The sequence below is a fragment of the Oncorhynchus mykiss genome, chromosome 1 (genome assembly GCF_057628025.1).
Source record: "Oncorhynchus mykiss isolate SJ-2025 chromosome 1, ASM5762802v1, whole genome shotgun sequence".
Taxonomy (NCBI): domain Eukaryota; kingdom Metazoa; phylum Chordata; class Actinopteri; order Salmoniformes; family Salmonidae; genus Oncorhynchus; species Oncorhynchus mykiss.
The window spans coordinates 13,656,205-13,683,991 of record NC_143022.1 but is presented as its reverse complement, the minus strand read 5'-3'; the positions used below and the strand labels follow the sequence as shown (position 1 = coordinate 13,683,991).

The following is a 27,787-nucleotide window of genomic DNA, read 5'->3' as shown; positions in this document are numbered from 1 at the left end:
CCCCCTTGCCGTTTTTACTATTTTGTTTCATTACAACCTGCAATTGAAATGGATTTTTATTTGGATTTCATGTAATGGACATACACAAAATAGTAAAAATAGTGAAAAAATAGTAAAATGAGAAAAATAACTTGTTTCATAAAATTCTAAAAAATAAAAAACAGAAAAGTGGTGCTCATTTGTATTCACCCCCTTTGCTATGAAGCCCCTAAATAAGATCTGGTGCCACCAATTACCTTCAGAAGTCACATAATTAGTTAAATAAAGTCCACCTGTGTGCAATCTAAGTGTCACATGATCTGTCACATGATCTCAGTATATATACACCTGTTCTGAAAGGCCCCAGAGTCTGCAACACCGCTAAGCAAGGTGCACCACCAATCAAACAACACCATGAAGACCAAGGAGCTCTCCAAAGAGGTCAGGGACAAAGATGTGGAGAGGTACAGATCAGGGTTGGGGTATAAAAAACTATCCGAAACTTTGAACATCCCACGGAGCACCATTAAATCCATTATTAAACAATATGGCACCACAACAAACCTGCCAAGAGAGGGACGCCCACCAAAACTCAGGGAACAGGCAAGGAAGGCATTAATCAGAGAGGCAACAAAGATAACCCTGAAGGGGCTGCAAAGCTCCACAGTGGAGATTGGAGTATCTGTCCATATGACCCCTTTAAGCCGGACACGCCACAGAGCTGGGCTTTAGAGAAGAGTGGCCAGAAAAAAGCCATTGCTTAAATAAAAAAATAAGCAAAGACATTTGGTATTTGCCAAAATGCATGTGGGAGACTCCATAAAACATATGGAAGAAGGTACTCCGGTCAGATGAGACAAAAATTGAGCTTTTTGGCCATCAAGGAAAACCCTATGTCTGGCGCAAACCCAACACTTCTCATCACCCTGAGAACAACATCAATTTTATTTCCAGGTTGTAAGGCAACAAATTAGGAAAAATGGGGGCGAATACTTTCGAAAGCCACAGTAAAATGGATTGCATGTGCATTGCATGTGCTTGTGCACAAATACTTGTATAGGTATATGCATCCCTGTGTCTTCTCCTATTGGAAAAGGTACAGATGCTGTTGAGAGGTACCTGTTATTTTCTACATCTACAATAATGTCTTTACTCAATACAACACAGACTGAAACCCATTACATGTGTATGATATTAAATTATTATAACATTTACAACAATCAATGTTAAAGTAAATGGATTCAGTACAATGTGAAATACCATAACCACGAAAGGCAACAACTCAATATTTAGGTCTGACGACACAACAAAACATGGCTGACCTTTGACCTTCAAATGCCTCTTGGGTGGTTGAGGGGTGACTTTCTGTTCTTTATCCTTATGGGGTAACTGGTCCTCTTCCTTTTCCCTGTGGGAATATTTTTGCTTATTAACATATGATTAAAAGTCTTTGGATGTTATATGAAGATTGTGAAGGTCTTACCTGCAGGGATCTTTGGGGGTGATGTCAACAGGCTCTATGAAATCTGGAGCTGTGTCGTAGTCTGAGGGACTAGACACTGGAGAGACCAAATACCAAATATGATTTTCAGTCTATCAACCAAACAACTCACCCCTTGCAAAGGCAGACACAATTACTGCATATGACCCAGTTCACATAGTAAGGACATCTGTCATGTTTCTAACTGACTTACTAGAGCTGGCAGAGATGAGTGAGGCCCTCCTCCTCTCCTGTAGGGTATTGCGGGGATCCTCCTCGGTCAGGTTGTAGGCCTGCCACAGGGAGATCTCCTCACTCTCCACAGAATCCATAGTCTCCTTCCCAGAGGTGGAGGTCTGGGCTTGCTGGAGAGGGCCAACAGAGGCCAGGACTGGGTGCACAGAAGGGGTGGAGGGCTGTGCTGGGGCTGCAGGCCTCTGGGTGGAGGGCTGTGCTGGGGCTGCAGGCCTCTGGGTGGAGGGTGGAGGGTTTTGAGGTTGACCCACAGTAATGTTGCCATTATATGAGGTCACACCAAACTTGTTGACCACCTCACATGTATAGACCCCAGTGTCTATGGCTGACATGTTGATGATCACCAGTGTGCAGACGCCATCCTCAGAGGTGTTCATGCGGTGGCGTTGGTCTCCTATGATCTGCTGACCGTTCTTCAGCCAGCGTACTGCGTTGGACTTCCCTTCCACCACGCACGCTAGCTGGATGGTACCGTTGGTCTCAACGTTCTGGTTCTTGAACACCTGCTTGAAGATTGGCCGCATGTCTTTGCGGGTCTTGTATCCCTTGAAAGCTGCCTGGATCTTGATGGCGGCATCCAGCATCTCAGGTTCGTCCTCTACACTGATTTCCATGTCAGGTTCAGTCTTGTCTACTTTCTTAGTCATCGGGAGCCCCTTGGGAACCCCAGCTACAGCAACTACAGGCTTGTTGGTCTTCTGGTTGACTCTTACCTGGGTGGGGGCCTCAGTGGAGGACTCATCCTCTGAGATATGGACTTGGTTACCATCCACCGCAATCTTGTGTTTTTCCATCTCCTGTACTGTAGACCTTGCTGGCTGTTTGTCTCTCTTGTCTATCTCTGTCTCCTTCACCATAAATTTCACTGGCTGTTTGTCCTGATGGTCTATTTCTATATCAATCTCCTTTTTAGATCTAACAGACCTAACTATCTGCTCTACCCCAGCATCCGACACTATAGATGCTCGTCTCGCTGGTGGAACTGGCTGTTTCCCTACATGCTTTACCCCAACATCCGACACTGAAACAACAGATGCTCGTCTCGCTGGTGGAACTGGCTGTTTCCTCACCTCGTCTACCCCAGCTTCCGACACTGAAACAACAGATGCTCGTCTCGCTGGTGGAACTGGCTGTTTTCTCACCTCGTCTACCCCAGCTTCCGACACTGAAACAACAGATGCTCGTCTCGCTGGTGGAACTGGCTGTTTCCTCACCTCGTCTACTCCAGCTTCCGACACTGAAACAACAGAAGCTCGTCTCGCTGGTGTAACTGGCTGTTTCCTCACCTCGTCTACCCCAGCTTCCGACACTGAAACAACAGATGCTCGTCTCGCTGGTGGAACTGGCTGTTTCCTCACCTCGTCTACCCCAGCTTCCGACACTGAAACAACAGATGCTCGTCTCGCTGGTGGAACTGGCTGTTTCCTCACCTCGTCTACCCCAGCTTCCGACACTGAAACAACAGATGCTCGTCTCGCTGGTGGAACTGGCTGTTTCCTCACCTCGTCTACCCCAGCTTCCGACACTGAAACAACAGATGCTCGTCTCGCTGGTGGAACTGGCTGTTTCCTCACCTCGTCTACCCCAGCTTCCGACACTGAAACAACAGATGCTCGTCTCGCTGGTGGAACTGGCTGTTTCCTCACCTCGTCTACCCCAGCTTCCGACACTGAAACAACAGAAGCTTGTCTCGCTGGTGGAACTGGCTGTTTCCTCACCTCGTCTACCCCAGCTTCCGACACTGAAGCAACAGAAGCTTGTCTCGCTCGTGGAACTGTTTTTTTGCCAACATGCTCTACCCCAGCATCCGACAATGAATCAACAGAAACTTGTTTCACTGGTGAAACTGGCTGTTTCCTCACTTCGTCTACCCCAGCATCCGACACTGAAACAACAGAAGCTTGTCCCGCTGGTTGAACTGTCTGTTTCACCATTTGGTCTACCCCAGCATCTGAAACTGAAACAAGAGAAGCTCGTCTCGCAGGTGGAATGGGCTTTTTGCCTACATACTCTACCCCAGCATCAGACACTATAGATGCTCGTCTCGCTGGTGGAACTGGCTGTTTCACCACCTGGTCTACCCCAATCTCTTTCAATATCTTTTTCTCCTTTGGGTCTATTTCAGTCTTTTTCTCCTCTGTGTCCGTCACTATAGCTCTGACTGGCTGTTTCACTGGCTTTTTCTCCCTCTGGTCCATCTGTGAATCCTTCACCATAGTTGCCTCCTTCCCTTTAGACCTCAGTGGTGGTACTAGCTGTTTCCGGGTCTTTTCTGCTATGGTATCCTTCACCATACCTACTGGCTGTTTCACTTTCTGTTTCACCTGTTGGTCTACCTTAGTCTCCTTACCCATAGACCTTAATGACTGTTTCTTATGTGGGTTTACAACGGTCTCTTTTTCCTCAAGCTTCAGGTCTTCCTCTGACTCCACAATGGATGACCGGGTCATGCCCCGTTTCTTTGGCTCTGGAGGGCCAGTTCGGGCCTCTTCTGGTGGAGTAGTGGGACAAGCAGCCTTTGTGGGAGGAATTGTCTTGGGAGGATCTATCTTGTCTGAGGGAGGCTTTACTGTCACAGAGGCAGTGGTCTCCACACCACCTGCCTGGCACGTGTAGTTGCCACTGTCTTCCTTCTTCAGCTCCAGGATGTGTAGCTGAAACACACAGCCGTCCTGCCTCATCTTGTACTTCCTGTTGGGCCTGAGAGGTAGCCGGCCCTTCCTCCACTGGACTTGGACCGCAGGCTTAGACAGCTCACAGGATAGGAAGGCAGTGCCCCCTTCCTCAGCCTCCACAGTCTGCAGCTCATCCTCAAAGTATGGAGGCAGCTCTGGAGAGACGGAAGATAATCAGGGAATTGGAAATCTACATTCCATTTGACCAATGTTAGGATGAGTAATGCAAAGAGAAAATTCTGAATATTGTAACCCCCGGAGATAAAACTGAGTTCCTGGTTATGTTACTTCGCTCTTAATGATTAAAAATCCTTACCATTGACAGTCAGATTGGCGCTGCTCTGCATGTCACCAGTGTCACATGAGTATATCCCAGAGTCTCCTGGTTCCGTGTCATGGATGAGCAGCAGGTTGAGCTTGCCCTCCTTTCGAGTCTCATACTTATCTCCGTTCAGGAGGGGCATCCTGTTCCTTCTCCATGTGACAGAGCTAAAGAGGTCAGAGGTCGTACAGGATAAAGTGGCCATCTCCCCTTCCATGATGACGATGTCCACAGGCTTCTTCTCAATGAGTACTGACAAAGACAGGAAACAGAGTAAACTACATATACACCTTCTAACTGCATACACATTAATGATTAAAGTGTATAATTCACATTGTACTGTAACAAAATCAAAAGAGGTGGCAAACCTTTGGGTTTGGGGAGCACCAACAATTGGGCGGAGGTCTTTTCCTCCCCGACCACGAAGGCCACGGTCCCGGTCTCCTCCGGCGTGGTCATGGTCAGGACCAGGCGGTGCTGGTGGCCCAAGCAGCTCATCTGGTTCATTTCATTCTTCTGCAGGAGGCTGGAGCCCAGCCACCACTCGCACTCGCTTACCTCCTTGTGGGACAGCTCGCACACAAACACTGCGTCCTGCCCAGCCATGATCTTCATGTCCTTCAGTCCTGACAAGATCATCACACGCTCTGTAGAGAAAGGGTTAGGATCCGTGTTACGGATACAAGTATCCTGTGTGTATTTGGTTTCTTTCCTTCTGCCCTAGTCACAGCTGTCACTCATCTGTCGCCATTCAGAAGACACACCTTCTCCTTTTCCCTTACCCAATCACATCCCCTTTCCCTTGGTTTAAAAACCCAGTCAGTTGTTTTCCCAAACTCCCTCTCTCCCTCTCTCTTTGTATGCAGTGATCTCTCTTTTGTTTTTGCACCTACATGTCACATTTGTCCATTATTATGTGCGTATGTATTGTTATGGTGTATGACTGTTTGTTTGTTGGTGGGAAAAGGGGTTACAAAGACAAGTAGCCCATGGGCATACACTACCCGTAGGAGACCATTGTCTAAGAACCCTAGTTAGGACTGGGCGGACCACCCACTGTATTTTATTGGTTTGTTAGATAGCGGTTATTGTAGCAAGCAAGACTAGCTTAGGGGTTTTGGGTTATTTATTATTTCTTTCCTTGGGTCCAGCTCAGCCCCCCCCCCCCCCCTCAGTGTTAGAAGGTACATTTAAGTTGTCTGTGGTTATTAGTTCTCACTGTTCCTTTTCACTGTTATGATTTGCATGAGATATGTTACGGGTCCCCCCCCCCCCCCCCCCCCCTAGACTGCAGGGCCGAAGGGGTTCGTAACAATCAGGATAACTATTTATAGGATGATGTATCAAGCCATACAGAGGGGATCACCCATTCAAAAGAATGCAAAGAAGTAAGCAAGGTATAACCTATCCTCTACCCACAATAATCACATATCAAAAGGGGCCAAACATACTCATTGGGTTCCTTCAATTTTGTGAGTTTAATGAGGATATACTCTACATTTACTTCAGTACACTCTTAGATTTTGCTATCTACAATCTGAAAGGGTTCTTCGGCTGTCCCCATAGGAGAACCCTTTGAAGTACCCTTTTTTGTTCCATGTAGAACCTTTTTTTGTTCCATGTAGAACCTTTTCCACAGAGGGTTCTATGTGGAACCCAAAAAAGGGTCTACGTGGAGCCGAAAAGGGTTCTCCTATGGGGACAGCCGGGAAAAAAAAACTTTTGGAACTTTTTTCTAAGAGTGTAGGATGGGGTTGGTCTACCTTTCACAACTAGCATGGCTGTGGTCTTCTTTCCCCTGGTGATGCAGCTGTACTCCCCGGCGTCCTCCAGACTCAACTTCCGGATCTCCAGGGTGTGAACAGGGCCTTTCTTCTTCAAAGTGAACCTCTCCCCGTCTGTGACCAGGCAAGCGTCCTTCCTCCAGGTGACGGGGACCGTAACGCTGGAGACTTCACAGGAGAGGACCACTGACGTCCCCTCCAACACCACCTTGCTCTCTAGCTCCTTCTCAAAGAAGACTGATGCAGCAGCTGTATGGACCAGAGATGGATCATCTGAAAATGTCTTGTGCTTCGGAGCCATTGCCCTATACTACCTACAGAGTATGATACTGTATAGGTCACAATTTGTTATGAAAAAACATTGTTCTAGAATAGATATGTTGTTTTATTCCTAAAGAGACCAGTTGCATTGATCTCTTGCTTTATTGTGTATTCTATTCCACTTTGGTACGGTTGCTGGGGAGGCCCATACTTCAACTCTTCAATTCCCGGTGAAGGAGCCTTTCATATCCAACAAAAATGACAGCCAGACAACATGTAAGATGTACTGTACCTCTCACGTTGACTTCAGCAGTGGTCTTCTGATCTCCGAATATACAGCTGTACTCCCCCACGTCCTCCGGTTGGATGTTCTTGATGTGCATCTCCGCTACCTTTCCCTCCAGCTTCATCTGGTACCTTCCTCCAGGGCTCACCTCCTCCTTGCCTTTCCACCACTCCACCGGGACTCCAGCCTTAGACAGCTCACAGCGCAGGTTCACGATGCCCCCCTCTGGGGCCTCCTGGTTCTTAAGGCCCATTTTGAACGTGACAGGTATGGCTGAGGACATGGACAAAAATGACCTGTTATAAGTCCACTGTTAATACAATCACAAAAAGGTATGCATGTCAGCAATTGATTTGAAGAGATAGAGCACTTTCAGTACAGAGCAGCAAAAATAAGCAGATCGTTTTTGAGTAAAATATCCCTTTAACAGAAACCAGGCTGAACAGAGGGTGCCCATCCTCCTAAATTACCTTCACTTATTGCTGTGTTTACTATAATAAACTACACAACCCCCTTAAGAAACCAATAGCATCTCCTCTTACCAGTGATGTTGACAGTGGCCGAGGTTTTGGCTTCTGCGTAAACACAGCTGTAGAATCCGGTGTCCTCGAGCACTGCTTTCCTGATGGTCAGTTCCATCGTTGCCTCTCTCTTCCTTATCTGGTACCTCACTCCATTCTTCAGCAGCTCCTCCCCCTTCCTCCACTCTGCGGGCAGTCCTGGTTTAGAGAGCTCGCAGAATAACGTCACACTGTTCTCCTCCTCGACTTCCTGGTTCTTCAACTTCACCTTGAACGTGATGGGAGGCGCTGGGGACAGCAAACAAGTAACTTGTCGACTCATATACAAACATATACAAATTAAAGTCCCTATAGTGGAAAAGTATAAAACGAGGGATTGCATGAATCCATGAAATATCAGGCATGTTATAACACGTCTCTGGTATTTACGTCTCTGGTATTTACGTCTCTGGTATTTACGTTGCTGGTATTTACGTCGCTGGTATTTACGTCGCTGGTATTTACGTCGCTGGTATTTACGTCGCTGGTATTTACGTCGCTGATACTCTATTGTTGTTGAATACAACAACTGGGACGAAACAAATGTTATACAAAGGGTAGTACTATCCTCAGTCTGACTCACCCTTCACGGTCAGCTCAGCAGTTGACTGGTTGTCTTTAGTCTTGCAGGTGTATTTCCCAGCGTCACTCTCCTCCACGTTATGGATGAGCAGTTTAGTGATGCGTCCCTCTTGCTTCATCTCATATTTGTCTCCAGACTTCAGGATGACTCTCCCCTTCCTCCAGTCCACTGGGGCTCCAGGCTTGGAGAGCTCACACCAGAACTCCCCACTGTCCCCCTCTTTGATCATCGCGTTCTGGACCTCTTGTGTGAATGTTACAGGGAGGGCTGAGAAGAATATGTATTTAAGACTGAGACGTTATCTGGCTAAACTGCTTTGATTTCTACACATCCTCTGACAGATTCATCTCATGTGTATCCCCCATGCCCCCTTGTGGAAAATGTACTTGGTGTCATCCAACGCACAATCCAGAAATTATATTCAAAAATATTTACATTTTCAGAATAACACACTTGCCAACAACCTTAGAAGAATAAACAGTATATCAATGTATTAGCATGTAGTAAACATTTGCAAAGACCATACCCCTAACTTTGATGTCAGCTGCTGTCCTGACATTGCAGGCGGTGACACAGCTATACTCCCCAGCGTCCTGCAGCACCACGTTCCTGATGACCATCTCAGCAGTCCTCCCCTCCTGTTTCATCTGGTACCTCTTCCCTTCCCTCAGTAGCTCCTCTCCCTTCAGCCATTCCACAGAGACTCCTGATTTAGACAGCTCGCAGCGCAACGTCACGTTACCCTCCTCCGGAGCCTCTTGGTTCTTTAGTTTCTGCTTGAAAGTGACTGGGACGGCTGAACAATGATAGAAACACATACTGTGAGATCAACAGCTTCTAGGATTGTGTGGTACACAGCAAGTTTAAAATGTCAAGACTATGCACATATTATTCAACAGCGTTTCCCCTACCAGTGATACTGATGGTGGCAAATGTTTTCTGGTCTTCCAACAAGCAGCTGTAGACTCCACTGTCTTCAGGTAAGGTTTTCCTGATGATCAGCTCCAACGTTGCATTTTTCTGCTTCATCTGGTACTTCTCTCCGTTCTGCAGCAGATCTGTTCCTCTCATCCATTCTACCAGCATCCCTGGTTTAGAGAGCTCGCAGCGCAACGTCACATTGTTGCCCTCCTCAACCTGAACGTTTCTCAGCTCTTCTATAAATGTGACGGGGCGAACTGAAAGACACCGTAGTAGAGGGCTGTCAAACCTTTCTGAAACCTATATTTCCCTTATTTATTAAAAACAACTGGAGTTGAAAACACATTTGTTTCTTACTATTGAAACATACAACCTATTTGCCAAATGCAATATTCAAGCTTTCTCCAACATTTCCAAACTATAACCAAAATATAACCAAAATGTACCCACCATTTATTGTAACAGTGGCTGTAGTCTTTTGTTCACCACAAATACAGGCGTAAACCCCACTGTCTTCCAGATTCGCATCGATAATCTTCAATTCCACCAGTAAATCTTTCTTCCTCATCTGGTACTTGTCTACATTCTTCAACAGCTCTGCACCCCTCTTCCACACAACTGACCCTGCAGGTTTAGACAGCTCACAGCGTAGTGTCACAGTCTTACCCTCCTCAACTGCCATGTTCCTCAGCTGTTCTTTGAAAGTGGGGGGTAGGCCTGAGGAAAACAAGGAACAGTAGTTAGTGGTGGTAAACGCTAAATGTGGTAAGGAGAACGGGCTAGTCCATTTCATGCTTTATGCTTGTGCTTCTGTCACCGAGAGAATCCAATAATCCTGAGTGTGTCCCTGGGGTTCAGTGAACTCTGACATAATGTTCAACAATGACAAAACACAGCTTTTTGATGCAGCGCCAAGATCGTTCTTTTACTGTCAGACAGCACTTTAAAACAATGTTATTCATTCTCAGGCACATTGCTACAGGCACAGAGCCCTGACCTCAGCCCCATCGAACACCTTTGGGATGAATTGGAACTTTAACTGCGAGCCAGGCCTAATCGCCCAACATCAGTGCCCGACCTCACTAATGCTCCTGTGGCTGAATGGAAGCAAGTCCCAGCAGCAATGTTACCACATCTAGTGGAAAGCCTTCCCAGAAGAGTGGAGGCTGTTATAGAAGCAAAGGGGGGGACCCCACATGAATGCCCAGGATTTTACAATGACATTTGCTTTGAGCAGGTGTCCACATACTTTTGGTCATGTAGCGTACCTTCTGATTGTAGGTTTTGTGCCCAAGACGCAACTGCAAGACGATATAGGCCACAGTGATCCATCTTTTCTGCATGCAACAAAGCTTAGATGCATTCAGTAACCAGCGACAAACTTGCAGTAAAACTGATCTGAGGACTCATTCTGAGCACAGTGGTTTCAAGACCCTTTCGATTGGAGTATTGCCAACCATAAGCAAGTAATAGGGTAACAAGATACAAAAGAATATGGAATATTTTCAGGAATATGCTGAGCACACATAGTTTCACAGGAATATGTACTGTATGTGATCCAAAGGAGACTGGTGGGAGGAGCTAAAAGAGGACGGTTTCATTGTAATGGCTGGAATGGAATCAATATAATGGTACCAAACACATGGAAACAACGTGTTTGACTCAGTTCCGTTGATTCCATTCCAGTCATTACAATAAACCCGTCCTCCGAATGCTCCTCCCACCAGCCTCCTCTGATGTGCTCTTCCTTGCCTGATACACACTGGACTGGAGATGCACCTGGATATACAGTATCACAAATACATTTTCATCATAAGTTACAATATAAAGTCTAATCGTGTTCATTTTGGTCTGACTCACCCATCACGGTCAGCTCAGCAGTAGACTGGGTGTCTTTAGTCTTGCAGGTGTATTTCCCAGCGTCACTCTCCTCCACGTTATGGATGAGCAGTTTAGTGATGCGTCCCTCCTGCTTCATCTCATATTTGTCTCCAGACTTCAGGATGACTCTCCCCTTCCTCCAGTCCACTGGGGCTCCAGGCTTGGAGAGCTCACACCAGAACTCCCCACTGTCCCCCTCTTTGATCATCGCGTTCTGGAGCTGGCGCTTGAACGTCACAGGGAGAGCTGTGGAAACATTAACATTGATTCATATTGTATGACCGCAAGAAGTATAAAATCAAACTCACTATCTGTGTCTGGTCTCAAAGCAGGAGTCACTCAACCTGTCCACCTCTAAATAAGTAAATGTATTAAGGATGGTGTCAAAATCATTTTGCCCCAGGGGGCCGCATTCCGTTTTCAATAAGGTCTGGAAGGCCGCACTGATTTTTAAAAAAAATTCCTCGCTGTCAAAACGTAATTAAAAAAAATATGTCAAAAAATTGAGTCCAACAACCTCCCCCCCATCAAGGATTTTAATTTGTATATATATTTTTCTCGTTGATATAGATCAAATGTTGCTTACCTTGCACTTTAACTACAGCGGTGGTCTTCTGGTCTCCAGTGACACAGCTGTATTTTCCTATGTCCTCCGGTTGCACGTTGGTAATGGTCATCTCAGCGATCCTCCCCTCCACTTTGATCTGGTACTTTCCCCCTGACAGGTCCTGGGACAGTTCTGTCTCCCCCCTCCACCACTCCACCGGGACGCCAGACTTAGACAGCTCACAGCGCAGGGTCACGTTGCCCTTCTCTGGGGCATCCTGGTTCTTCAAACCCACTCTGAAGGTGGCGGGAACAGCTGAGGGAACCAAGAGAGATAGGAAGTCAGCGAAAATAGGATATTTCATCAAAGAATGAACACTGAACACAGTGAAATCTAGAACAGCCTTGAGAAACCTTTACCCTTCACCAGATAAGATGAAGGACAATGAATTAAACCTACACTGGAGCTAAGGGCTCAAGTTAAGTCAGTCATGGAACACTTAACCAAGTTTATGTGCGATGAGCACCAGTGACAATTGTTTCATTAGAGCACAAAGCGTTATTGCCCCTACCAAGGACTTTGACTGTGGCCTTTGTCTTCTGATCTCGACACACACAGCTGTAGACTCCACTGTCCTCAGGCAGAGCCTCCCTGATGATGAGCTCCAGTGCCAAACCTCTCTGCTTCATCTGATACTTGTCTCCATTTTGCAGTATCATCTGTCCTCCCAGCCTCCACTCCACAGGGACCCCTGATTTAGACAGCTCACAGTGCAAGCTGATGGTGATCCCTTCCTCAGTCTGCAGATTCCTCAGCTTTTGCTTGAAAGTGATTGGAATTGCTGAAAGAAACCACAGAACTGAGAAACATGGACGTCGTCTATTCACTTATAGAAAGGATTGTAATTTGATGCTGATGTATACTGCATAAAACATTTTTCACATTTTATATAAAATTCAATGTGAATTTACATATTTTCTAAATGATCTCCAATCCTTTACCCGTGACAGTAACACCGGCTGTGGTCTCCACATTGCCACAAACGCAGGTGTAGATATTACTGTCTTCAGGTTTCGCATCCAGAATCTTCAGTTCATTCACCAACTCTCTCTGCTTTATCTGAAACTTCTCTCCGTTGTTCAGCAGCTCCTCTCCTCCCATCATCCATTCTACAGGGACTCCTGGTTTAGAGAGCTCACAGTGTAACACCAAATTGTTCCCCTCCTCAACCTGTGCGTTCCTCAGCTTTTTTTTGAAGGTAATGGGCAGGGCTGAAGAAACATGGAAAATTTTAATATAATTTAATGAGAATAGTATACATTGTAATGTATTTTGGCCTTCATGTAAATGACAAAAATGCAAATGTATAAAATGTCACTTCAAGAAAGATTAGCTGTAGCTGTACAGGAAAACTTCTTACCGCTGATTTTGACGGTGGCCGTGGTCTTTTGGTCTGCACACTGGCAGCTGTAGACTCCACTGTCTTCTGGCACAGCTTTCCATATCTGAAGCTCCGATATGGTCTCCCTCTTCCTTATCTGAAACTTCCTTCCATGCCTCACCAGCTCCTCTCCTTTCTTCCACTCTACAGGGACTCCTGGTTTGGAGAGCTCACAGCGCAACGTGAAACTGTTGCCTTCCTCAGCCTGAACATTCTTCAACTGTTGTTTGAAGGATATGGGGATAGCTGACGAGTAAATACACATGTTTTAGTATTAAAACCTCTTAAATGTAAAGTCCCCATATTTGGGGACCCTATTAGATTTTGTTTTATTCAGTTCAGTCTGGTGTGAGAACGGTAGCCCCTATCTGCAAAAGCAGGGTGTCTGTGGAAAGCTAAGTGTCTTGGCTATTGATTGATGCCTTCAAATATTTGGTGACATACTACCATATACTACCGCATACAAATTTATAAGGTCAGGGCAAGCCGATGACCTCATTTCAAGATGGCTGCTACCTACATTCCGGTTAGCGTTGTGAAACTTAAACAAAATAAACACGGAACACGTTGATACACACTGAAAGCTGTCACACCCTGGTCAAAGTATTTTGTGTTTATCTTTATTTATTTGGTCAGGCCAGGGTGTGGCATGGGTTTTTGTATGTGGTGTGTATGTATGGGGATTGTAGCTAGTGGGGTGTTCTAGCTAAGTCTATGGCTGTCTGAAGTGGTTCTCAATCAGAGGCAGGTGTTTATCGTTGTCTCTGATTGGGAACCATATTTAGGCAGCCATATTCTTTGAGTTTGTCGTGGGTGATTGTCCTTAGTGTCCTGATGTCATTGGTCTTTGTTAGGTTACACAAGTATAGGCTGTTTCGGTTTTCGTTAAGTTTATTGTTTTGGTAGTGTTTGTGTTTAGTGTGTTACTTCATTAAACATGGATTGCAATAGACACGCCGCATTTTGGTCCGACTCTCCTTCTCATCAAGAAAACCGTTACAGAATCACCCACCACAAAAGGACCAAGCAGCGTGTCAACAGGCAGGAGCAGAGCGAGGAGATGCGCAATAAGGATTTCTGGACATGGGAGGAAATCCTCGACGGGAGAGGACCCTGGGCTAAACCAGAGGAGTGTAGCCGCACCAAGGTGCAGCAGGAGAAGGAACAGAGGCAGCAGCAGCAGGAGCAGCAGCAGCTGCAGTGGGAGAGGCTGCACCACCTGGAGAAATGGACATGGGAGGAAGAACTGGACGGTAAAGGACCCTGGGCTCAGCCTGGAGAATATTGCCGCCCCAAGGAAGAACTGGAGGCTGCGAAAGCTGAGAGGCGCAGATATGAGGAGGCAGCTCGACGTAGCGGATGGAAGCCTGAGAGGCAGCCCCAAAAATTTCTTGGGGGGGGGGGCTAACAGGGAGTATGGCTACGCCAGGTAGAAGACCTGGGCAGACTCCCTGTGCTTACCGGGGGGCTAGAGAGACCGGACAGGCACCGTGTTATGCAGTGGTGCGCACGGTGTCTCCAGTGCGGGTGCATAGCCCGGTGCGGTATATTCCAGCTCCACGTGTCAGCCGGGCTAGATTGAGCGTCGAGCCTAATGCCATGAAGCCGGCTCTACGCAGCTGGTCCCCAGTGCGTCTCCTTGGGCCGGCTTACATGGCACCAGCCTTGCTCTCGGTGTCTCCGGTTCGCCTGCATAGCCCAGTGCGGGCTATTCCACCTCGCCGCACTGGCAGGGCGACCGTGAGCATTCAACCAGGTAAGGTTGGGCAGGCTCGGTGCTCAAGAGCTCCAGTGCGCCTGCACGGTCCGGTTTTTCCAGTACCACCTCCACACCCCAGCCCTCCGGTAGCAGCTCCCCGCACCAGGCTTCCTGTGCGTGTCCTCGGCCCAGTACCACCAGTGCCAGCACCACGCATCAGGCCTACAGTGCGCCTCGCCTGTCCAGCGCTGTCGGAGCCCTCCTCCTCTCCAGCGCTGTCGGAGTCTCCCGCCTGTTTAGCGCTGTTAGAGCCTTCCTTCTCTACAGCGCTGCCGGAGTCTCCCGCCTGTTCAGAACTGCCAGTTAGCATAGAGCTGCCAGTTAGCATAGAGCTGCCAGTTAGCATAGAGCTGCCAGTTAGCATAGAGCTGCCAGTTAGCATAGAGCTGCCAGTTAGCAAGGAGCTGTCAGTCTGCAAGGAGCCGCCAGAGCTGCCAGTCTGCAAGGAGCCGCCAGAGCTGCCAGTCTGCAAGGAGCCGCCAGAGCTGCCAGTCTGCAAGGAGCCGCCAGAGCTGCCAGTCTGCAAGGAGCCGCCAGAGCTGCCAGTCTGCAAGGAGCCGCCAGAGCTGCCAGTCTGCAAGGAGCCGCCAGAGCTGCCAGTCTGCAAGGAGCCGCCAGAGCTGCCAGTTAGCATGGAGCAGCCAGGGCCGCCAGTCAGTATGGAGCAGCCAGGGCCGCCAGTCAGCATGGAGCAGCCAGGGCCGCCAGTCAGCATGGAGCAGCCAGGGCCGCCAGTCAGCATGGAGCAGCCAGGACCGCCAGTCAGCATGGAGCAGCCAGGGCCGCCAGTCAGCATGGAGCAGCCAGGGCTGCCAGTCAGCATGGAGCAGCCAGTCAGCATGGAGCAGCCAGTCAGCATGGAGCAGCCAGAGCAGCCAGTCAGCATGGAGCAGCCAGTCAGCATGGAGCTGCCAGTCAGCATGGAGCTGCCAGTCAGCATGGAGCAGCCAGTCAGCATGGAGCAGCCAGTCAGCATGGAGCAGCCAGTCAGCATGGAGCAGCCAGAGCTGCCAGTCAGCATGGAGCAGCCAGTCAGCATGGAGCAGCCAGATCTGCCAGTCGACCAGACTCTCCCAGATCTGCCAGTCGACCAGACTCTCCCAGATCTGCCAGTCGACCAGACTCTTCCAGATCTGCCAGTCGACCAGACTCTTCCAGATCTGCCAGTCGACCAGACTCTTCCAGATCTGCCAGTCGACCAGACTCTTCCAGATCTGCCAGTCGACCAGACTCTTCCAGATCTGCCAGTCGACCAGACTCTTCCAGATCTGCCAGTCGACCAGACTCTTCCAGATCTGCCAGTCGACCAGACTCTTCCAGATCTGCCAGTCGACCAGACTCTTCCAGATCTGCCAGTCGACCAGACTCTTCCAGATCTGCCAGTCAGCCAGGATCTGCCAGTCAGCCAGGATCTGCCGAAACCACCCGCCAGCCAGGATCTGGTAGATTCATCAACCTGCCTGAGCTTCCTCTCACTCCTGAGCTTCCTCTCACTCCTGAGCTTCCTCTCACTCCTGAGCTTCCCCTCAGTCCCGAGCTGCCTCAGTCCCGAGCTGCCCCTCAGTCCCGATCTGCTCCTCAGTCCAGTGGGGTTCTGGGTGAGGACTACTAGGCCATGGTCGGCGGCGAGGGTGGACTATCCAGGGACGCGAGGAGAAGGGACTAAGACATTGATTGAGTGGGGTCCACGTCCCGCGCCGGAGCCGCCACCATGGACAGACGCCCACCCGGACCCTCCCTATTGTTTTGAGGTGTGTTCGGGAGTCCGCACCTTAGGGGGGGGGGGGGGTTCTGTCACACCCTGGTCAAAGTATTTTGTGTTTATCTTTATTTATTTGGTCAGGCCAGGGTGTGGCATGGGTTTTTGTATGTGGTGTGTATGTATGGGGATTGTAGCTAGTGGGGTGTTCTAGCTAAGTCTATGGCTGTCTGAAGTGGTTCTCAATCAGAGGCAGGTGTTTATTGTTGTCTCTGATTGGGAACCATATTTAGGCAGCCATATTCTTTGAGTTTGTCGTGGGTGATTGTCCTTAGTGTCCTGATGTCATTGTTCTTTGTTAAGTTACACAAGTATAGGCTGTTTCGGTTTTCGTTAAGTTTATTGTTTTGGTAGTGTTTGTGTTTAGTGTGTTACTTCATTAAACATGGATTGCAATAGACACGCCGCATTTTGGTCCGACTCTCCTTCTCATCAAGAAAACCGTTACAAAAGCTGTGACTCCACAGATCATGAGGATGTCTTATTTGTCTGTCTGTGACCTACCGTTATTGATCACCAGCCCCGAGAGTCAAAATATTTATTTTACACAACGTTTTCACCAAACATCTTACATGGTAAGCTTCGATTTGGTCAGTATTTATAGCTACATGGGGTGGTATCAAATTAATCCTTAGGTTGGTAGGAACAAATCTAGCCTGTTGCCAATGTTATCTGATGTATTTAATGTCAACATTGAATGTCCACGGAGTGACACTATCTTTGTGCATCAAAAATATGATGTTGCCTGCTTAGGCATCCATTACACAGGGGATTGGCTACTATGGCATCTTGACAGTCTTGTAGCCAATGAGATAAGCTTTCCAGGGATATGCAGTTGACCCTGATGGAACAAAGCAAGGCCTAGAACCTTTTAACATCCAGTTTTTAAAAACAGTGCAATTACCACATTCTGACATTTTGGAAAGGTTGAAAGGACACACTGGATAACCCATAACACCACCATAATGTTTGAGTGAGGTTGATATGGTAATCAATTGTGTTTTTATACTGAACAAATAGCATTTAGGTTGGCAAATATACAATATCACTGGAATGATCTAATTCACAGACCAAGAGGTTTAGGGACACTTGGAAACGTCCCGTGACCACACCTGACACCACTTACTAAAATATCTGTCCATTTGTAGTTGTTAGGTCTATCAATCCCATTTATTTCTGATATTGTTCACATATTGGAAGCCATCTGTTTCCAGCTCTACTCATCAATAATTGACTTATAGCTTGTCAATGAAAGATGACTTTCAAAATAAATAACTTATTTTGTGTGTGCTTGATCTTGTGTTTTCTGAACTATGTAACTCATATCGATCTTCTGATAACTTCCTCATCTCCCAGATGTCTTTTTTTCCAAATATACCACGTTTTAGCATGTCAGAATCATGTAATTACACATGAATAGCAGTTCATTTTGGGTATGTCTATTTAGGCCGAAATCTACATTTTGTCATTCCATTTAATTAACCACCAACAGGCATGACGACTGAATGAAAATAGAAAATGTTTCCATTCATGTTCAGATAGATTATCTTTCATTTATTGGTGTGATAATTAGGGATGTCAAGCGATAAATCAAATGTAATTGAGTTCCTAGCAAATTCAGAATTGGTTCAAATATTGCTGTAATTTAAGAATTGAATACAAAAAGCATTACACAAACATTGATGTCTTGATTTTGTCCAAAGTAACGGGTCGCAAAATCAGGTAAATTGATAATGCACACTTTGTTAAACCTCAATGTCAAGTTGTTTTAAAATCACTTTGTTTTTAGCTGTATTTATTGTGTATTTTGAACCTTCTCAGACAACGTAGTTTTTCACAATAAAAATACAGTTGTGCACTAAAATTATAAAAAGTTAACTTGAGTTATATGATTAACTCTGATAGCACTAGTGATAATACAACATTGTATTTATTGAATTCATTTAATTTCTGTTGGAACTAATGTTACTCCACATGATGCATCGCGGGAATTGAAATGAAAAGCAGGAATGTATTTTTACCGTGGACTGTGAGGGTGGCTGTGGTTCTGTGGTCTCGACACTGACAAGTGTAGTCTCCTGAGTCTTCTGGTTTCGGGCCGGTGATGGTCAGAGAGATGAGGGACTTCTTCTGCTTTATCAGGTACCTCTCTCCAGCCCTGAGGTTCTCCAAGCCCCTCCTCCAGTGGAACGCAACCCCCGGCAAGGAGAACTGACAGGACAGGGTTACATCCTCCCCCTCCTTCACCTCCATGCTCTGCAGCTGCTGGGTGAACTCAGCTGGGATGGCTGGAACAAAAAGATGGACTCATGACAGCCTAATGTACATTGTGGTGTGACAAGAATAAGCAAGGTATAGCTGAAGCAAACTGGTAAAGAAGTAAAACCTGTTCTTTCTCTTTTGAAGACATTTTGATCATATTCCACCATCTCAAATACAGTACTTCTTTACATGTGATGCCAAATGCACAGTAAGGACAACAACCACATAATACATCTCTAAACAGAGGTCCTTTTCTTACCTTTCACAGTGACGACGGCCTTGGTGCTGACCGATCCAGCGCTGCACTCGTACACCCCAGCATCGCTGTTACTGACCTCCCTGATTGTCAGCCTGGCCTCATTACCTGAGCGACTGACGTAGTACCTTGAGGAGCTCCACATTAGGCAGCCATCTTTGTACCACAGAATGTGGCATGGCTTAGAGGTGATACACACCAGCACCAAACCGCCTCCCTCAATGGCCTCACAGTCCTCCAGTGCTTTGGTAATGGTGGGACGTCTCTCTTTACCACAGGAAGGGTAGATTACATAGACAACCATGTCAAATACATAAACGCTGGCCAAAAAGGATTCACATATAATTGACATAGTTTCATTTTGTGAATAGTTGTAATAGCACAGTGTTTTTAGATGTTTGTAAAACAAAACAACTTCACGCTGAAGTTACCTCTAACAAGCAATGAGGCGTAGGACCTCTTGTCGCCTGCCTCGAAGGAGATGGTCCCCGAGTCTTTATGGGCCAACTGTTTGAAGGTTAAACTGTGGTATCCCCCCGGGACCACCTGGATCTCATTCAGCTTGTTGATGTACAGTAAGGTCTCATCCAGGTACCACTTGACCCCAACATAGTCGCTGGGACAGATACGGCACCTGAACATCACCGTGTCATTCTCCAGACACTCAACGTCCTCCAACTCATCCATTATCAACACCTTCTGACCTGCACCGATCATGCAAGGGTTTAAAATTAAACATACACAAGCTGTATAGAAAGGAGTACACTCAATATGGCTGTCAAAATCCAACCTATAACAGAACGTTGACTTGGTTGTTCTATTCATTCTATTTCTATGGCCTTACCATGTACGGTCAGTAGCGCCCGGCTCTGCATGGTGCCAACGTCGCAGATGTACACGTCCGTGTCACCCTTCTCCAGGCAGCTGATTGTGAGGGAGAGGGCCACGCCCTTCTGCTTCATCACATACTTCTTGCCCGCCCGGAGCACCGCCATGCCCTTCAACCAGGTCACCCTCTTGGCCGGCAACCTCGTCTCGCACTCCAGCGTCACCTTGCTCTTCTCCTCAGCCTGTGCCTCCCGCAGCTCACGTGCAAACATGTGCTGCAGCTCTGTAGGTGTGGGAGGGGTTAAAAACACTTCCTGTGTGCTACACCTGAGCAGGTGTGGGAGGGTTTAAATACACTACCTGTGCGCTACTCCTGAGCATGTATGTGAAGGGGTTAAATACACTTATTGTGTGCTACACCTGAGCAGGTGTGGGAGGGGTTAAATACACTTCCTGTGTGCTACACCTGAGCAGCTGTGGGAGGGGTTAAATACACTTCCTGTGTGCTACACCTGAGAAGGTGTGGGAGGGGTTAAATACACTTAATGTGGGCTGCACCTGAGCAGGCGGGGGAGGGGTTAAATGCACTTCATGTGGGCTACACCTGATTAGGTACAAAAGCAGCAAAACAAGTAATTAGTCTCAAGTCAAAGTCGAGTCCGGAGTCTTGAGGCTCTGAGTCAAAGTCGAGTCGCAATTAATTTGCATTTGACACGAATACACAACATTGCTAAACAACACTATACCGTTACACAGTAATACTGCAGTACTACTCAGTACTTGCCTCTGACCTCCAGCTTGGCCCGGGTGGCAATTCCATCTGCCTCACAGCAGTACTCTCCAGAGTCTCTGATGCAGGTGTTTGTGATCACCAGCCGTACCAGGTGGTCCTCCACACTGATCTCGTACTTGGGGGGGCTGTGCCTGATCTGATGGCCGTTCTTCAGCCAGCGTATGAAGGCCTCAGGCTTGGTGATCTCACAGCTCAGCTCAGCATCCTCCCCTGGGGTGGCTTTGACGTTCGTCATGTCCCTGAACACATGCACTGGCTTCTCTTTAGGAGGAAGGACATACAGTATAACATTAAAGCAGGTTTTCTCTAAGGACACGTACAGTATAACATTAAAGCAGGTTTTCTCTAGGGTCACATACAGTATAACATTAAAGCAGGTTTTCTCTAGGGTCACATACAGTATAACATTAAAGCAGGTTTTCTCTAGGGACACATACAGTATAACATTAAAGCAGGTTTTCTCTAGGAACACATACAGTATAACATTAAAGCAGGTTTTCTCTAGGGACACATACATCTGTATGTACAGGCCTTGAATCTGGACACCCACATGTTGCAATAGGCCCTCCTTAGGAACAAACACACTCTACATAGTAATACATACGGTATAGCCTAAGTACCATCCTGTTGATGTTCTTACAGAGGTTAGATCAAGGATAGTGCGACTGGCCAGGATGACACACAGGTTAGTACACATTTCAGACAAACACGCTTCAGACAAGAGCCAGTCACTCACCTTTGACAAATAGCATGGTCCTGCAGCTGAGGTCTTTGATGAAGAAGACAACGTCCCCGGCGTCAGTCAAGGTTGCATCTCTAATTGTCATCTTGTACTTGCGGCCCTTGTTTACGCTCTGGATGCGGCTGTTGCTGACCACAAGTTGACCGTTCAGGGTCCAGGAGGACTCGTCGATGACATCATGAGAGAGGACGCACTCGAAACTGCAGCTCTCGCCCTCCAGAACAGAGGCCGTCTTCATACGCTGGGCAATGGTGATGTGAAGGTCTGTGGTGGGAAATGTCAGTGAGATCAGATGGACAATTGATAGTCGATAAGATGGGCATTTCTGTTCCAATAATTGTTTGGACCAGACCTTGTTGATGATCTGGACCATACATACCATGTACAGTGACCTTGGCCTTGGTCTGGCTGGTGCCCAGGTCACAGCTATAGTGGCCTGCATCATCCTTACTCAGACTGTGGATGATGAGCGCTAAGGACTTCCCAAACTTGAGCAGCTCATGTTTGTCACTGCTGGCCAGGACCATACCATCCTTCCTCCAGATGGGGGTGACCATTTCCTTAGAGGTCTCGCACTGCAGACACACCTTCCCCTCCTCCTCCCCTGACATGTCTTCTAGAGACCTCAGGAACACCGCTGGCTTTTCTGGAGGATAAATTAAACAAACACATTAGTTCCCGATCTAATCATTCACATTCTTCCAAGCATCAGTGGCTCTTATATCTCTTGCTTGTCTAAAGTTACTGAAGGATAGGCCTGTTACAGTGACCGCATTATCTCCACACCGGCGGTTACGAGTCATGATGGCAGTCAAATTCCACGTGACCGTTTAGTCATGGTAATTAGGCTTCTCCAAGCTGTGATGCTGCTGATGGTCATTAGTAGCCTCCCAAACTTGCTAACTCCCTGGTACTCAGCACTCTATTGTCCTTCTCATCACTCTGACATCAATGCAAATGGTATCGAAAATCTAATCAAACACTTCATGAGAGTCCATGAGGTCATGTTGCGCAACATTTCTATAGGCTATGCAGCTGCGGGCTCTATTAAAAGAGGAGGATCCCATCAGCTTTCTATAGGCTAGGCCTACTATATTTATTTCTCAACTTTTCTAATATTAAGCACATTGCTTCTCTTTTCAACAGGAGTATAGCCTACCTGGCTGGCATGAAAATTAACCAGGGGATAAGTGTCCCCCATTCGCTATTTAAGTGCATAGATGACGTGCATTTTTTCCCGCTGCCCCTGTCTTGAGACAGGTGCATGATAATGGTCCATTCTAAATCAAAACAAATGTCACACATGTATTATTTAGTATATGGTAAAGACAAGATTAAATCAACAATAGTCTGATGGGGACAATATTAGCCTATCACTTGTGAATGATTCCCAGCTTGTGTGCAGTAAGGCAAGAAACGCATGCCTATTTTCTGCGACTTTTTACATAACATAGTCGCACACCTCATGTAGCCTAGCCCATAAGCCAATATGTTTTTGATAAGGTTCGTATCACAACGAAAGTGGCCAAATAACTTCTAAAAATTAAGCACATTCATCCGCTTTACAACAGGTGTAGAACCTAACTGGCATACATATGCAGGACCATGTTTCAAATTTGGGAAAGTTCATTTTCACCATAACAATGCACCTTTATTTTAAAAGCATGTCATGCTTAATAGCATCTCACTTTTGAATGGTGTTTACCTGCTAATAGAACATTTGCGCGTAAATCCTACTGCCATGTGCGCATTGCTTCGCTTATGTGAAGAAGTAGCCTAATAGTTTATCAACATTTTCAGCTAAACGTTATGATCTGTTGTGTCAGCCTCAGTGCTTAATTTGTTTCTATGCTAGTGGTGGTATTATTTTGGGATCTATCGCATCCCACAACTGTCCCAGACTATGTTTGGAATATTTATTTATCGCACAGAATAGGTCAACTTTTGTACTATGGGGGATAGTAGATTCACATAGGCTAGTGCTTTTGCTGTTTGTTAGGCCGACTCGTCTTGTTGGCTGATGAAAAGTAAATGTGTACAGTTCTTCCAATATCTTCAATATGTGCCTCGGAATTGGATAAGGACGCACGCAACCGGGAGAAGGGGATTATAATTATTATATTCAGCCCAAGGGCACAAAGGTCACTGGCTGCAAAAGGCATGTATTTTTCTAGGGTGCATTACGGCCACACAAAGGGGATACCGCCGGGAAATTCTAGGCATTATCAAGTGCTTGTCAAATTGTGAATGAGAGACTGATGAAGTGTGTACAGCCTGTGCAAAAAAACAAAGCAGAGCTCATGCCTTTCATAGAACTTCATACAATCATCATTAGAGTCTCATCACGCTTCAAACACACCGACAGCGTCATTGCGCAAAATTACACACAGCATCGTCTGGATATGTATGCAACAAACGTTCAACATTCCCCTTCTGCTACCATTTCTGTCAAGCCGCCTACGCGTACAGTTTGACGCATCGTATTCACCACACCGAACGAACAGCAACTGCCTCTGCAACACAATGCTGCAAGGCAAACCCAGCGTTTCATTGGAAACGAATGTAATTCTGGTGTACCAAAAATGCAATGACGCTGTCGGTGTGTTCGAAGCGTTAGAATGTATTAAACATCAAAACATACAGCCCAATGTTTGTATCACAACTAACGTTACGTAAGTCAATCTAAATGAAGCATATAGAAGGACCGTCTCTTTGTTTTAACCTCTCAACACAGAATGCATGTGTGCAGTCCCTCAAATCATTTGAAGAAAATATCCGTTCTATTTTATTCAGCTATGGTCAATTGTATTCTTCACACTATTAAATAATATAAAATAATGCCATGGAATTCTAAACATATCTTGTCTGCTAAATTAACTCGTGTAGCCCACAGCCATATGGAATAGCCAGATCAGGACCTAATATAAGGACAATTCAGAGTGTGCTATTCTCTTCTTCTGAAATAGACTACATTTTCTTCATGTCATGCTTCTTTAGACCTGTCTAAAATAAATAATGGATTTATTGTGTTGGTGTAGGCGATATTACATGGATTTATTCAACTTTTTAAAATGTAGATGTTCTATAGGTCTGCATCAGTGGCTTGAAGGCTATGAGTGGAAGCCAAGAGATGCTAAATGTGTTTATGTTAATTAACGGTCAATTACCATGAGACTGGCAGTAATTTGCTTGACAATCACCGGCTGACAAAATGTCATGACCTCCACAGCCTTCCTGAAGGACATCAAATTCAACCATCTTCAAGTCTCAGTCAAAATCAAGTCTAGCAGATTTGCCTTATTTTCAAATTAGATCTCTGTAAGTTTCAGACACTGTGCTTTAAGGCTAAGACAGTACTGACTGGACACGTACAACCACAAGCATTACACTAGTTTCTCAATTTCTCTTGCAGTGGCTGCTCACAAGTGATAATTGACAACTGTACAAGGCTCACCTTTGACCTTGAGGGAGGTGGACTCGGTGAGCAGGCTGGCTTGGAACGTGACTCTGCTATCCTGGGGGCGGAGCATTTTGATGGTGAGGCTGTGGATGGTGCCCATGTTTTGGATCCTGGTGACGGAGTTGGCGTTAAGACGGTTGTCGTTCAGGAGCCACTGCACATTGGCGACCACATAGTTGAGCTCACAGGTGAATGTGGCGTTGCTATCCTCCTCCACTTCTACGTGCTCCAGGTGCCTTATGATCTTAAGCCTTCGCACTGAAACAAATATAAATAGCTCATATCCATGGTGTCAGGGTTGGTTTGTGGTAATATCTACTGTTCAACACGGTGTAGATTAAACACAGCATACAGTACTTTGAAGGTATATAAAGACTAAATCAAGCATGAAGCTGCAATGAATTTCCATGATTAAGCATCTGAACATTGAAGCTTTGTCTAATAAAAACACTTGTATTCCTCTTTTATACATCTTCCTCACCCTCCACAGTGACCTTAGCCGTGCTCTTTGACCCTCCAGCCATGCAGCTGTACTGGCCGGTGTCGGTCTCCTTGAGACCCTGGATGGTCAGCTCTGCCTGGCTCTTCTCCGTCTTCATGCTGTACTTGCTGGACGTTTGCAGGGCGGTGCGGCCCCTGTACCAGCGTACCACCCTGGGGGAGGGGGCAAATTGACAGCTCAGCGTGACCGAGCTGTTCTCTTTAGCCTCCACGTCTGGCATGGGCTGGACCACCTTTAGAGGGCGCTCTGGGAAGATACAGAGATTAATAATGATATACCGTAATACTGTCCTGTACAGACCTCTAGCAATACAGTGATCTAGCCCAGAGCCTGGAAGGCCACTGTCAACAGTAAGCAGGGTTTCGTTCCAACGTTCACTTAGTGATAATCAATGAATCACCTTACCCTTCACAGTGAGCTGTGCGGCAGAGCGGCTCTTCCCGGCGTTGAACTGCACAGGGCCGGTCATAGAGCTGTCTGTGCTGCTGAAGCAGAGGGTGTGCATGGTCCCTTCCCGGTCTATGCTCACTTTAGGCCCCTCCACCAGGACCTCTCCATCCAGGGTCCACTTGGGGGGTCTCCCCGCCCGCAGGCTGATCTCCACCTGGAACAAGGCCTCCCTGGGCTCCGTCACCTCCAGGGACCTCAGTCCCCGCACTATGCTGATAGACTGCTCTGCACGCATAGGGAGCACACACTCCATCAGTATCTTCACGTCCAGAGAAACAGAGTAAATGGCAGAGAGAAAGGGTACACTCCAGGAAGGGAGTGAGATAGATAGTTGGATTACTTCATTGTGGATACAGTACATTTGATTGAATGTGGTGTTTTGGTGATTCATCGATTGTAAGTAAGAAGGGGGGGACACACACACTTTGTATGAAGATTGGCTTATAAACTGTTTATTAACGTTTAATATTAGGAATATATGTAACACTGGAACTGTTAATAATAAGTCAGAACTAATCACAATGAGTGTGAGCGTCTCACCCTCCACTAACAGCTGACAGGATGTCTTGTCATCACCAGCATCACAGGTGTAGGTGTCCTCATCAGATGAGGCCACGTCGTGGATGTGGAGCTGCCTGTAGATGTCATCGCTGACGATCTGGTGCTTCTGGCTGGGCTGGATCTCATTCCTGTTCTTGAACCACCTGACCTGGGCGTTGGCCCGCGACACTTGGCACTCCAGCAGGCCTTTGTGTTTGTACATAGCAATCTTCACTCTCAGAGGCTTCACTATCTGCACAGGCAGCTCTGTGGAGACAGCAGTAACATTGAACGATTGTTTAGTGAACATGAAGCATTTTGAGTCACTGAGGAGCATTGATATTGTTGAATCTCAAAATAGCTGTTGTTTACCTTTTACTGTGAGAATTGCATAGGACGAGACCCTGTCTGCAGTGAACTTGATCTCCCCAGCATTTGCTGGCCTTACAGACTTGAAGCACATGGTGTGAGTTTTACCTGTATTCAGACAGAAATACGTTTCAATATGTTTCATCAGTAGAATCCTGACCTGTAGACACATGTCCATGACTAGGCTCAGTTGTGTCCCATGCTCACCCTCATGGCGGATCTTGACGTTGTCCCCGTGTTTGACCCTGGTGTTGTCTCTGTACCAGCGCCCGTCCACATTCTCATAGTTGACCTCGCATAGGAAGATCACACTCTGCCTCTCAGTCACTTCCTCGTCCTCCAATTCCTTCACGATCTGGATGTCTCTGGCTGACAGACAGACAGACAGACAGACAGACAGACAGACAGACAGACAGACAGACAGACAGACAGACAGGCAGTAGTGCCCGACATTACCTAGAGATCCAGTATGGGGTTTGATCTGAATACGTACTCATGTATCTGTGATCTGTACTGTGATTTATCTATAAATTGATGTTGTTTCTAGGCCAAGCCATTAGCCTTATTAGCTCGATATCTTCTCACTAACTTGACATCCAAGCTATTACAGAATAATTAGACTATAATAATTGTCCCTGTACTTTGCATTACTCCTCTGTTGTGTCCTGTCATAATATTACCTATGACAATGAGTTGACCTGAGGTTTGAATACAGCTTTGGGCACCATCAGTGTGGAAGGAGAACAGGCCAGTGTCTCCTACGGTGACCCGGGTGAAGGTGAGAGTGTGTTTATTCCGATGGGCAGTGATGCGACAGGTAGGCTTGGACTTGAGCTTGACCCCGTCCTTGGTCCACGTGCCATCTATGTAGGACAGGTTGAGGGTCACCTCGAAGGAGCAACCCTCGCTCTCACACACCTCCACATCCTCCAGACCCTTCACCACCAGTAGCTGGGTCTGTCTCTCTGCAGACAGACGGTCAGAAAGTAAAACACACACACTTGTTGAAACCTTTTCATATTTATATATCGGGTCATTGAATATTGAATAAATTAGAAGGAAACACAAAGGTGAAGAAAAGTAACTGAATAG

General features: G+C 46.7%; 1 protein-coding gene across 2 annotated transcripts in view; it reads right to left on the bottom strand.

Annotated features, from left to right (window-relative positions):
• LOC110525067 (obscurin) overlaps nucleotides 1-27,787 on the bottom strand; it is a 59,620-nt gene that overhangs the window by 22,857 nt on the left and 8,976 nt on the right. For both annotated transcript variants that reach the window (XM_036989306.2, XM_090242598.1), the window contains exons 3-33: nucleotides 27,376-27,660; nucleotides 26,903-27,064; nucleotides 26,699-26,803; nucleotides 26,327-26,593; nucleotides 25,742-26,011; nucleotides 25,316-25,582; nucleotides 24,829-25,092; nucleotides 21,754-22,020; nucleotides 21,369-21,638; nucleotides 20,624-20,893; nucleotides 19,856-20,122; nucleotides 19,443-19,715; nucleotides 19,015-19,278; nucleotides 18,515-18,781; nucleotides 12,955-13,221; nucleotides 12,536-12,805; nucleotides 12,106-12,375; nucleotides 11,574-11,849; nucleotides 10,967-11,233; nucleotides 9,557-9,823; nucleotides 9,097-9,363; nucleotides 8,712-8,981; nucleotides 8,186-8,452; nucleotides 7,585-7,851; nucleotides 7,049-7,315; nucleotides 6,475-6,744; nucleotides 5,080-5,358; nucleotides 4,706-4,963; nucleotides 1,674-4,544; nucleotides 1,463-1,538; nucleotides 1,302-1,387 (exon numbers count right to left, since the gene is read on the bottom strand). In XM_036989306.2, coding sequence (XP_036845201.2) covers nucleotides 1,302-1,387; nucleotides 1,463-1,538; nucleotides 1,674-4,544; nucleotides 4,706-4,963; nucleotides 5,080-5,358; nucleotides 6,475-6,744; nucleotides 7,049-7,315; nucleotides 7,585-7,851; nucleotides 8,186-8,452; nucleotides 8,712-8,981; nucleotides 9,097-9,363; nucleotides 9,557-9,823; nucleotides 10,967-11,233; nucleotides 11,574-11,849; nucleotides 12,106-12,375; nucleotides 12,536-12,805; nucleotides 12,955-13,221; nucleotides 18,515-18,781; nucleotides 19,015-19,278; nucleotides 19,443-19,715; nucleotides 19,856-20,122; nucleotides 20,624-20,893; nucleotides 21,369-21,638; nucleotides 21,754-22,020; nucleotides 24,829-25,092; nucleotides 25,316-25,582; nucleotides 25,742-26,011; nucleotides 26,327-26,593; nucleotides 26,699-26,803; nucleotides 26,903-27,064; nucleotides 27,376-27,660 — 10,293 coding nt within the window. The remainder of the gene's footprint in view (nucleotides 1-1,301; nucleotides 1,388-1,462; nucleotides 1,539-1,673; nucleotides 4,545-4,705; nucleotides 4,964-5,079; nucleotides 5,359-6,474; nucleotides 6,745-7,048; nucleotides 7,316-7,584; nucleotides 7,852-8,185; nucleotides 8,453-8,711; nucleotides 8,982-9,096; nucleotides 9,364-9,556; nucleotides 9,824-10,966; nucleotides 11,234-11,573; nucleotides 11,850-12,105; nucleotides 12,376-12,535; nucleotides 12,806-12,954; nucleotides 13,222-18,514; nucleotides 18,782-19,014; nucleotides 19,279-19,442; nucleotides 19,716-19,855; nucleotides 20,123-20,623; nucleotides 20,894-21,368; nucleotides 21,639-21,753; nucleotides 22,021-24,828; nucleotides 25,093-25,315; nucleotides 25,583-25,741; nucleotides 26,012-26,326; nucleotides 26,594-26,698; nucleotides 26,804-26,902; nucleotides 27,065-27,375; nucleotides 27,661-27,787) is intronic.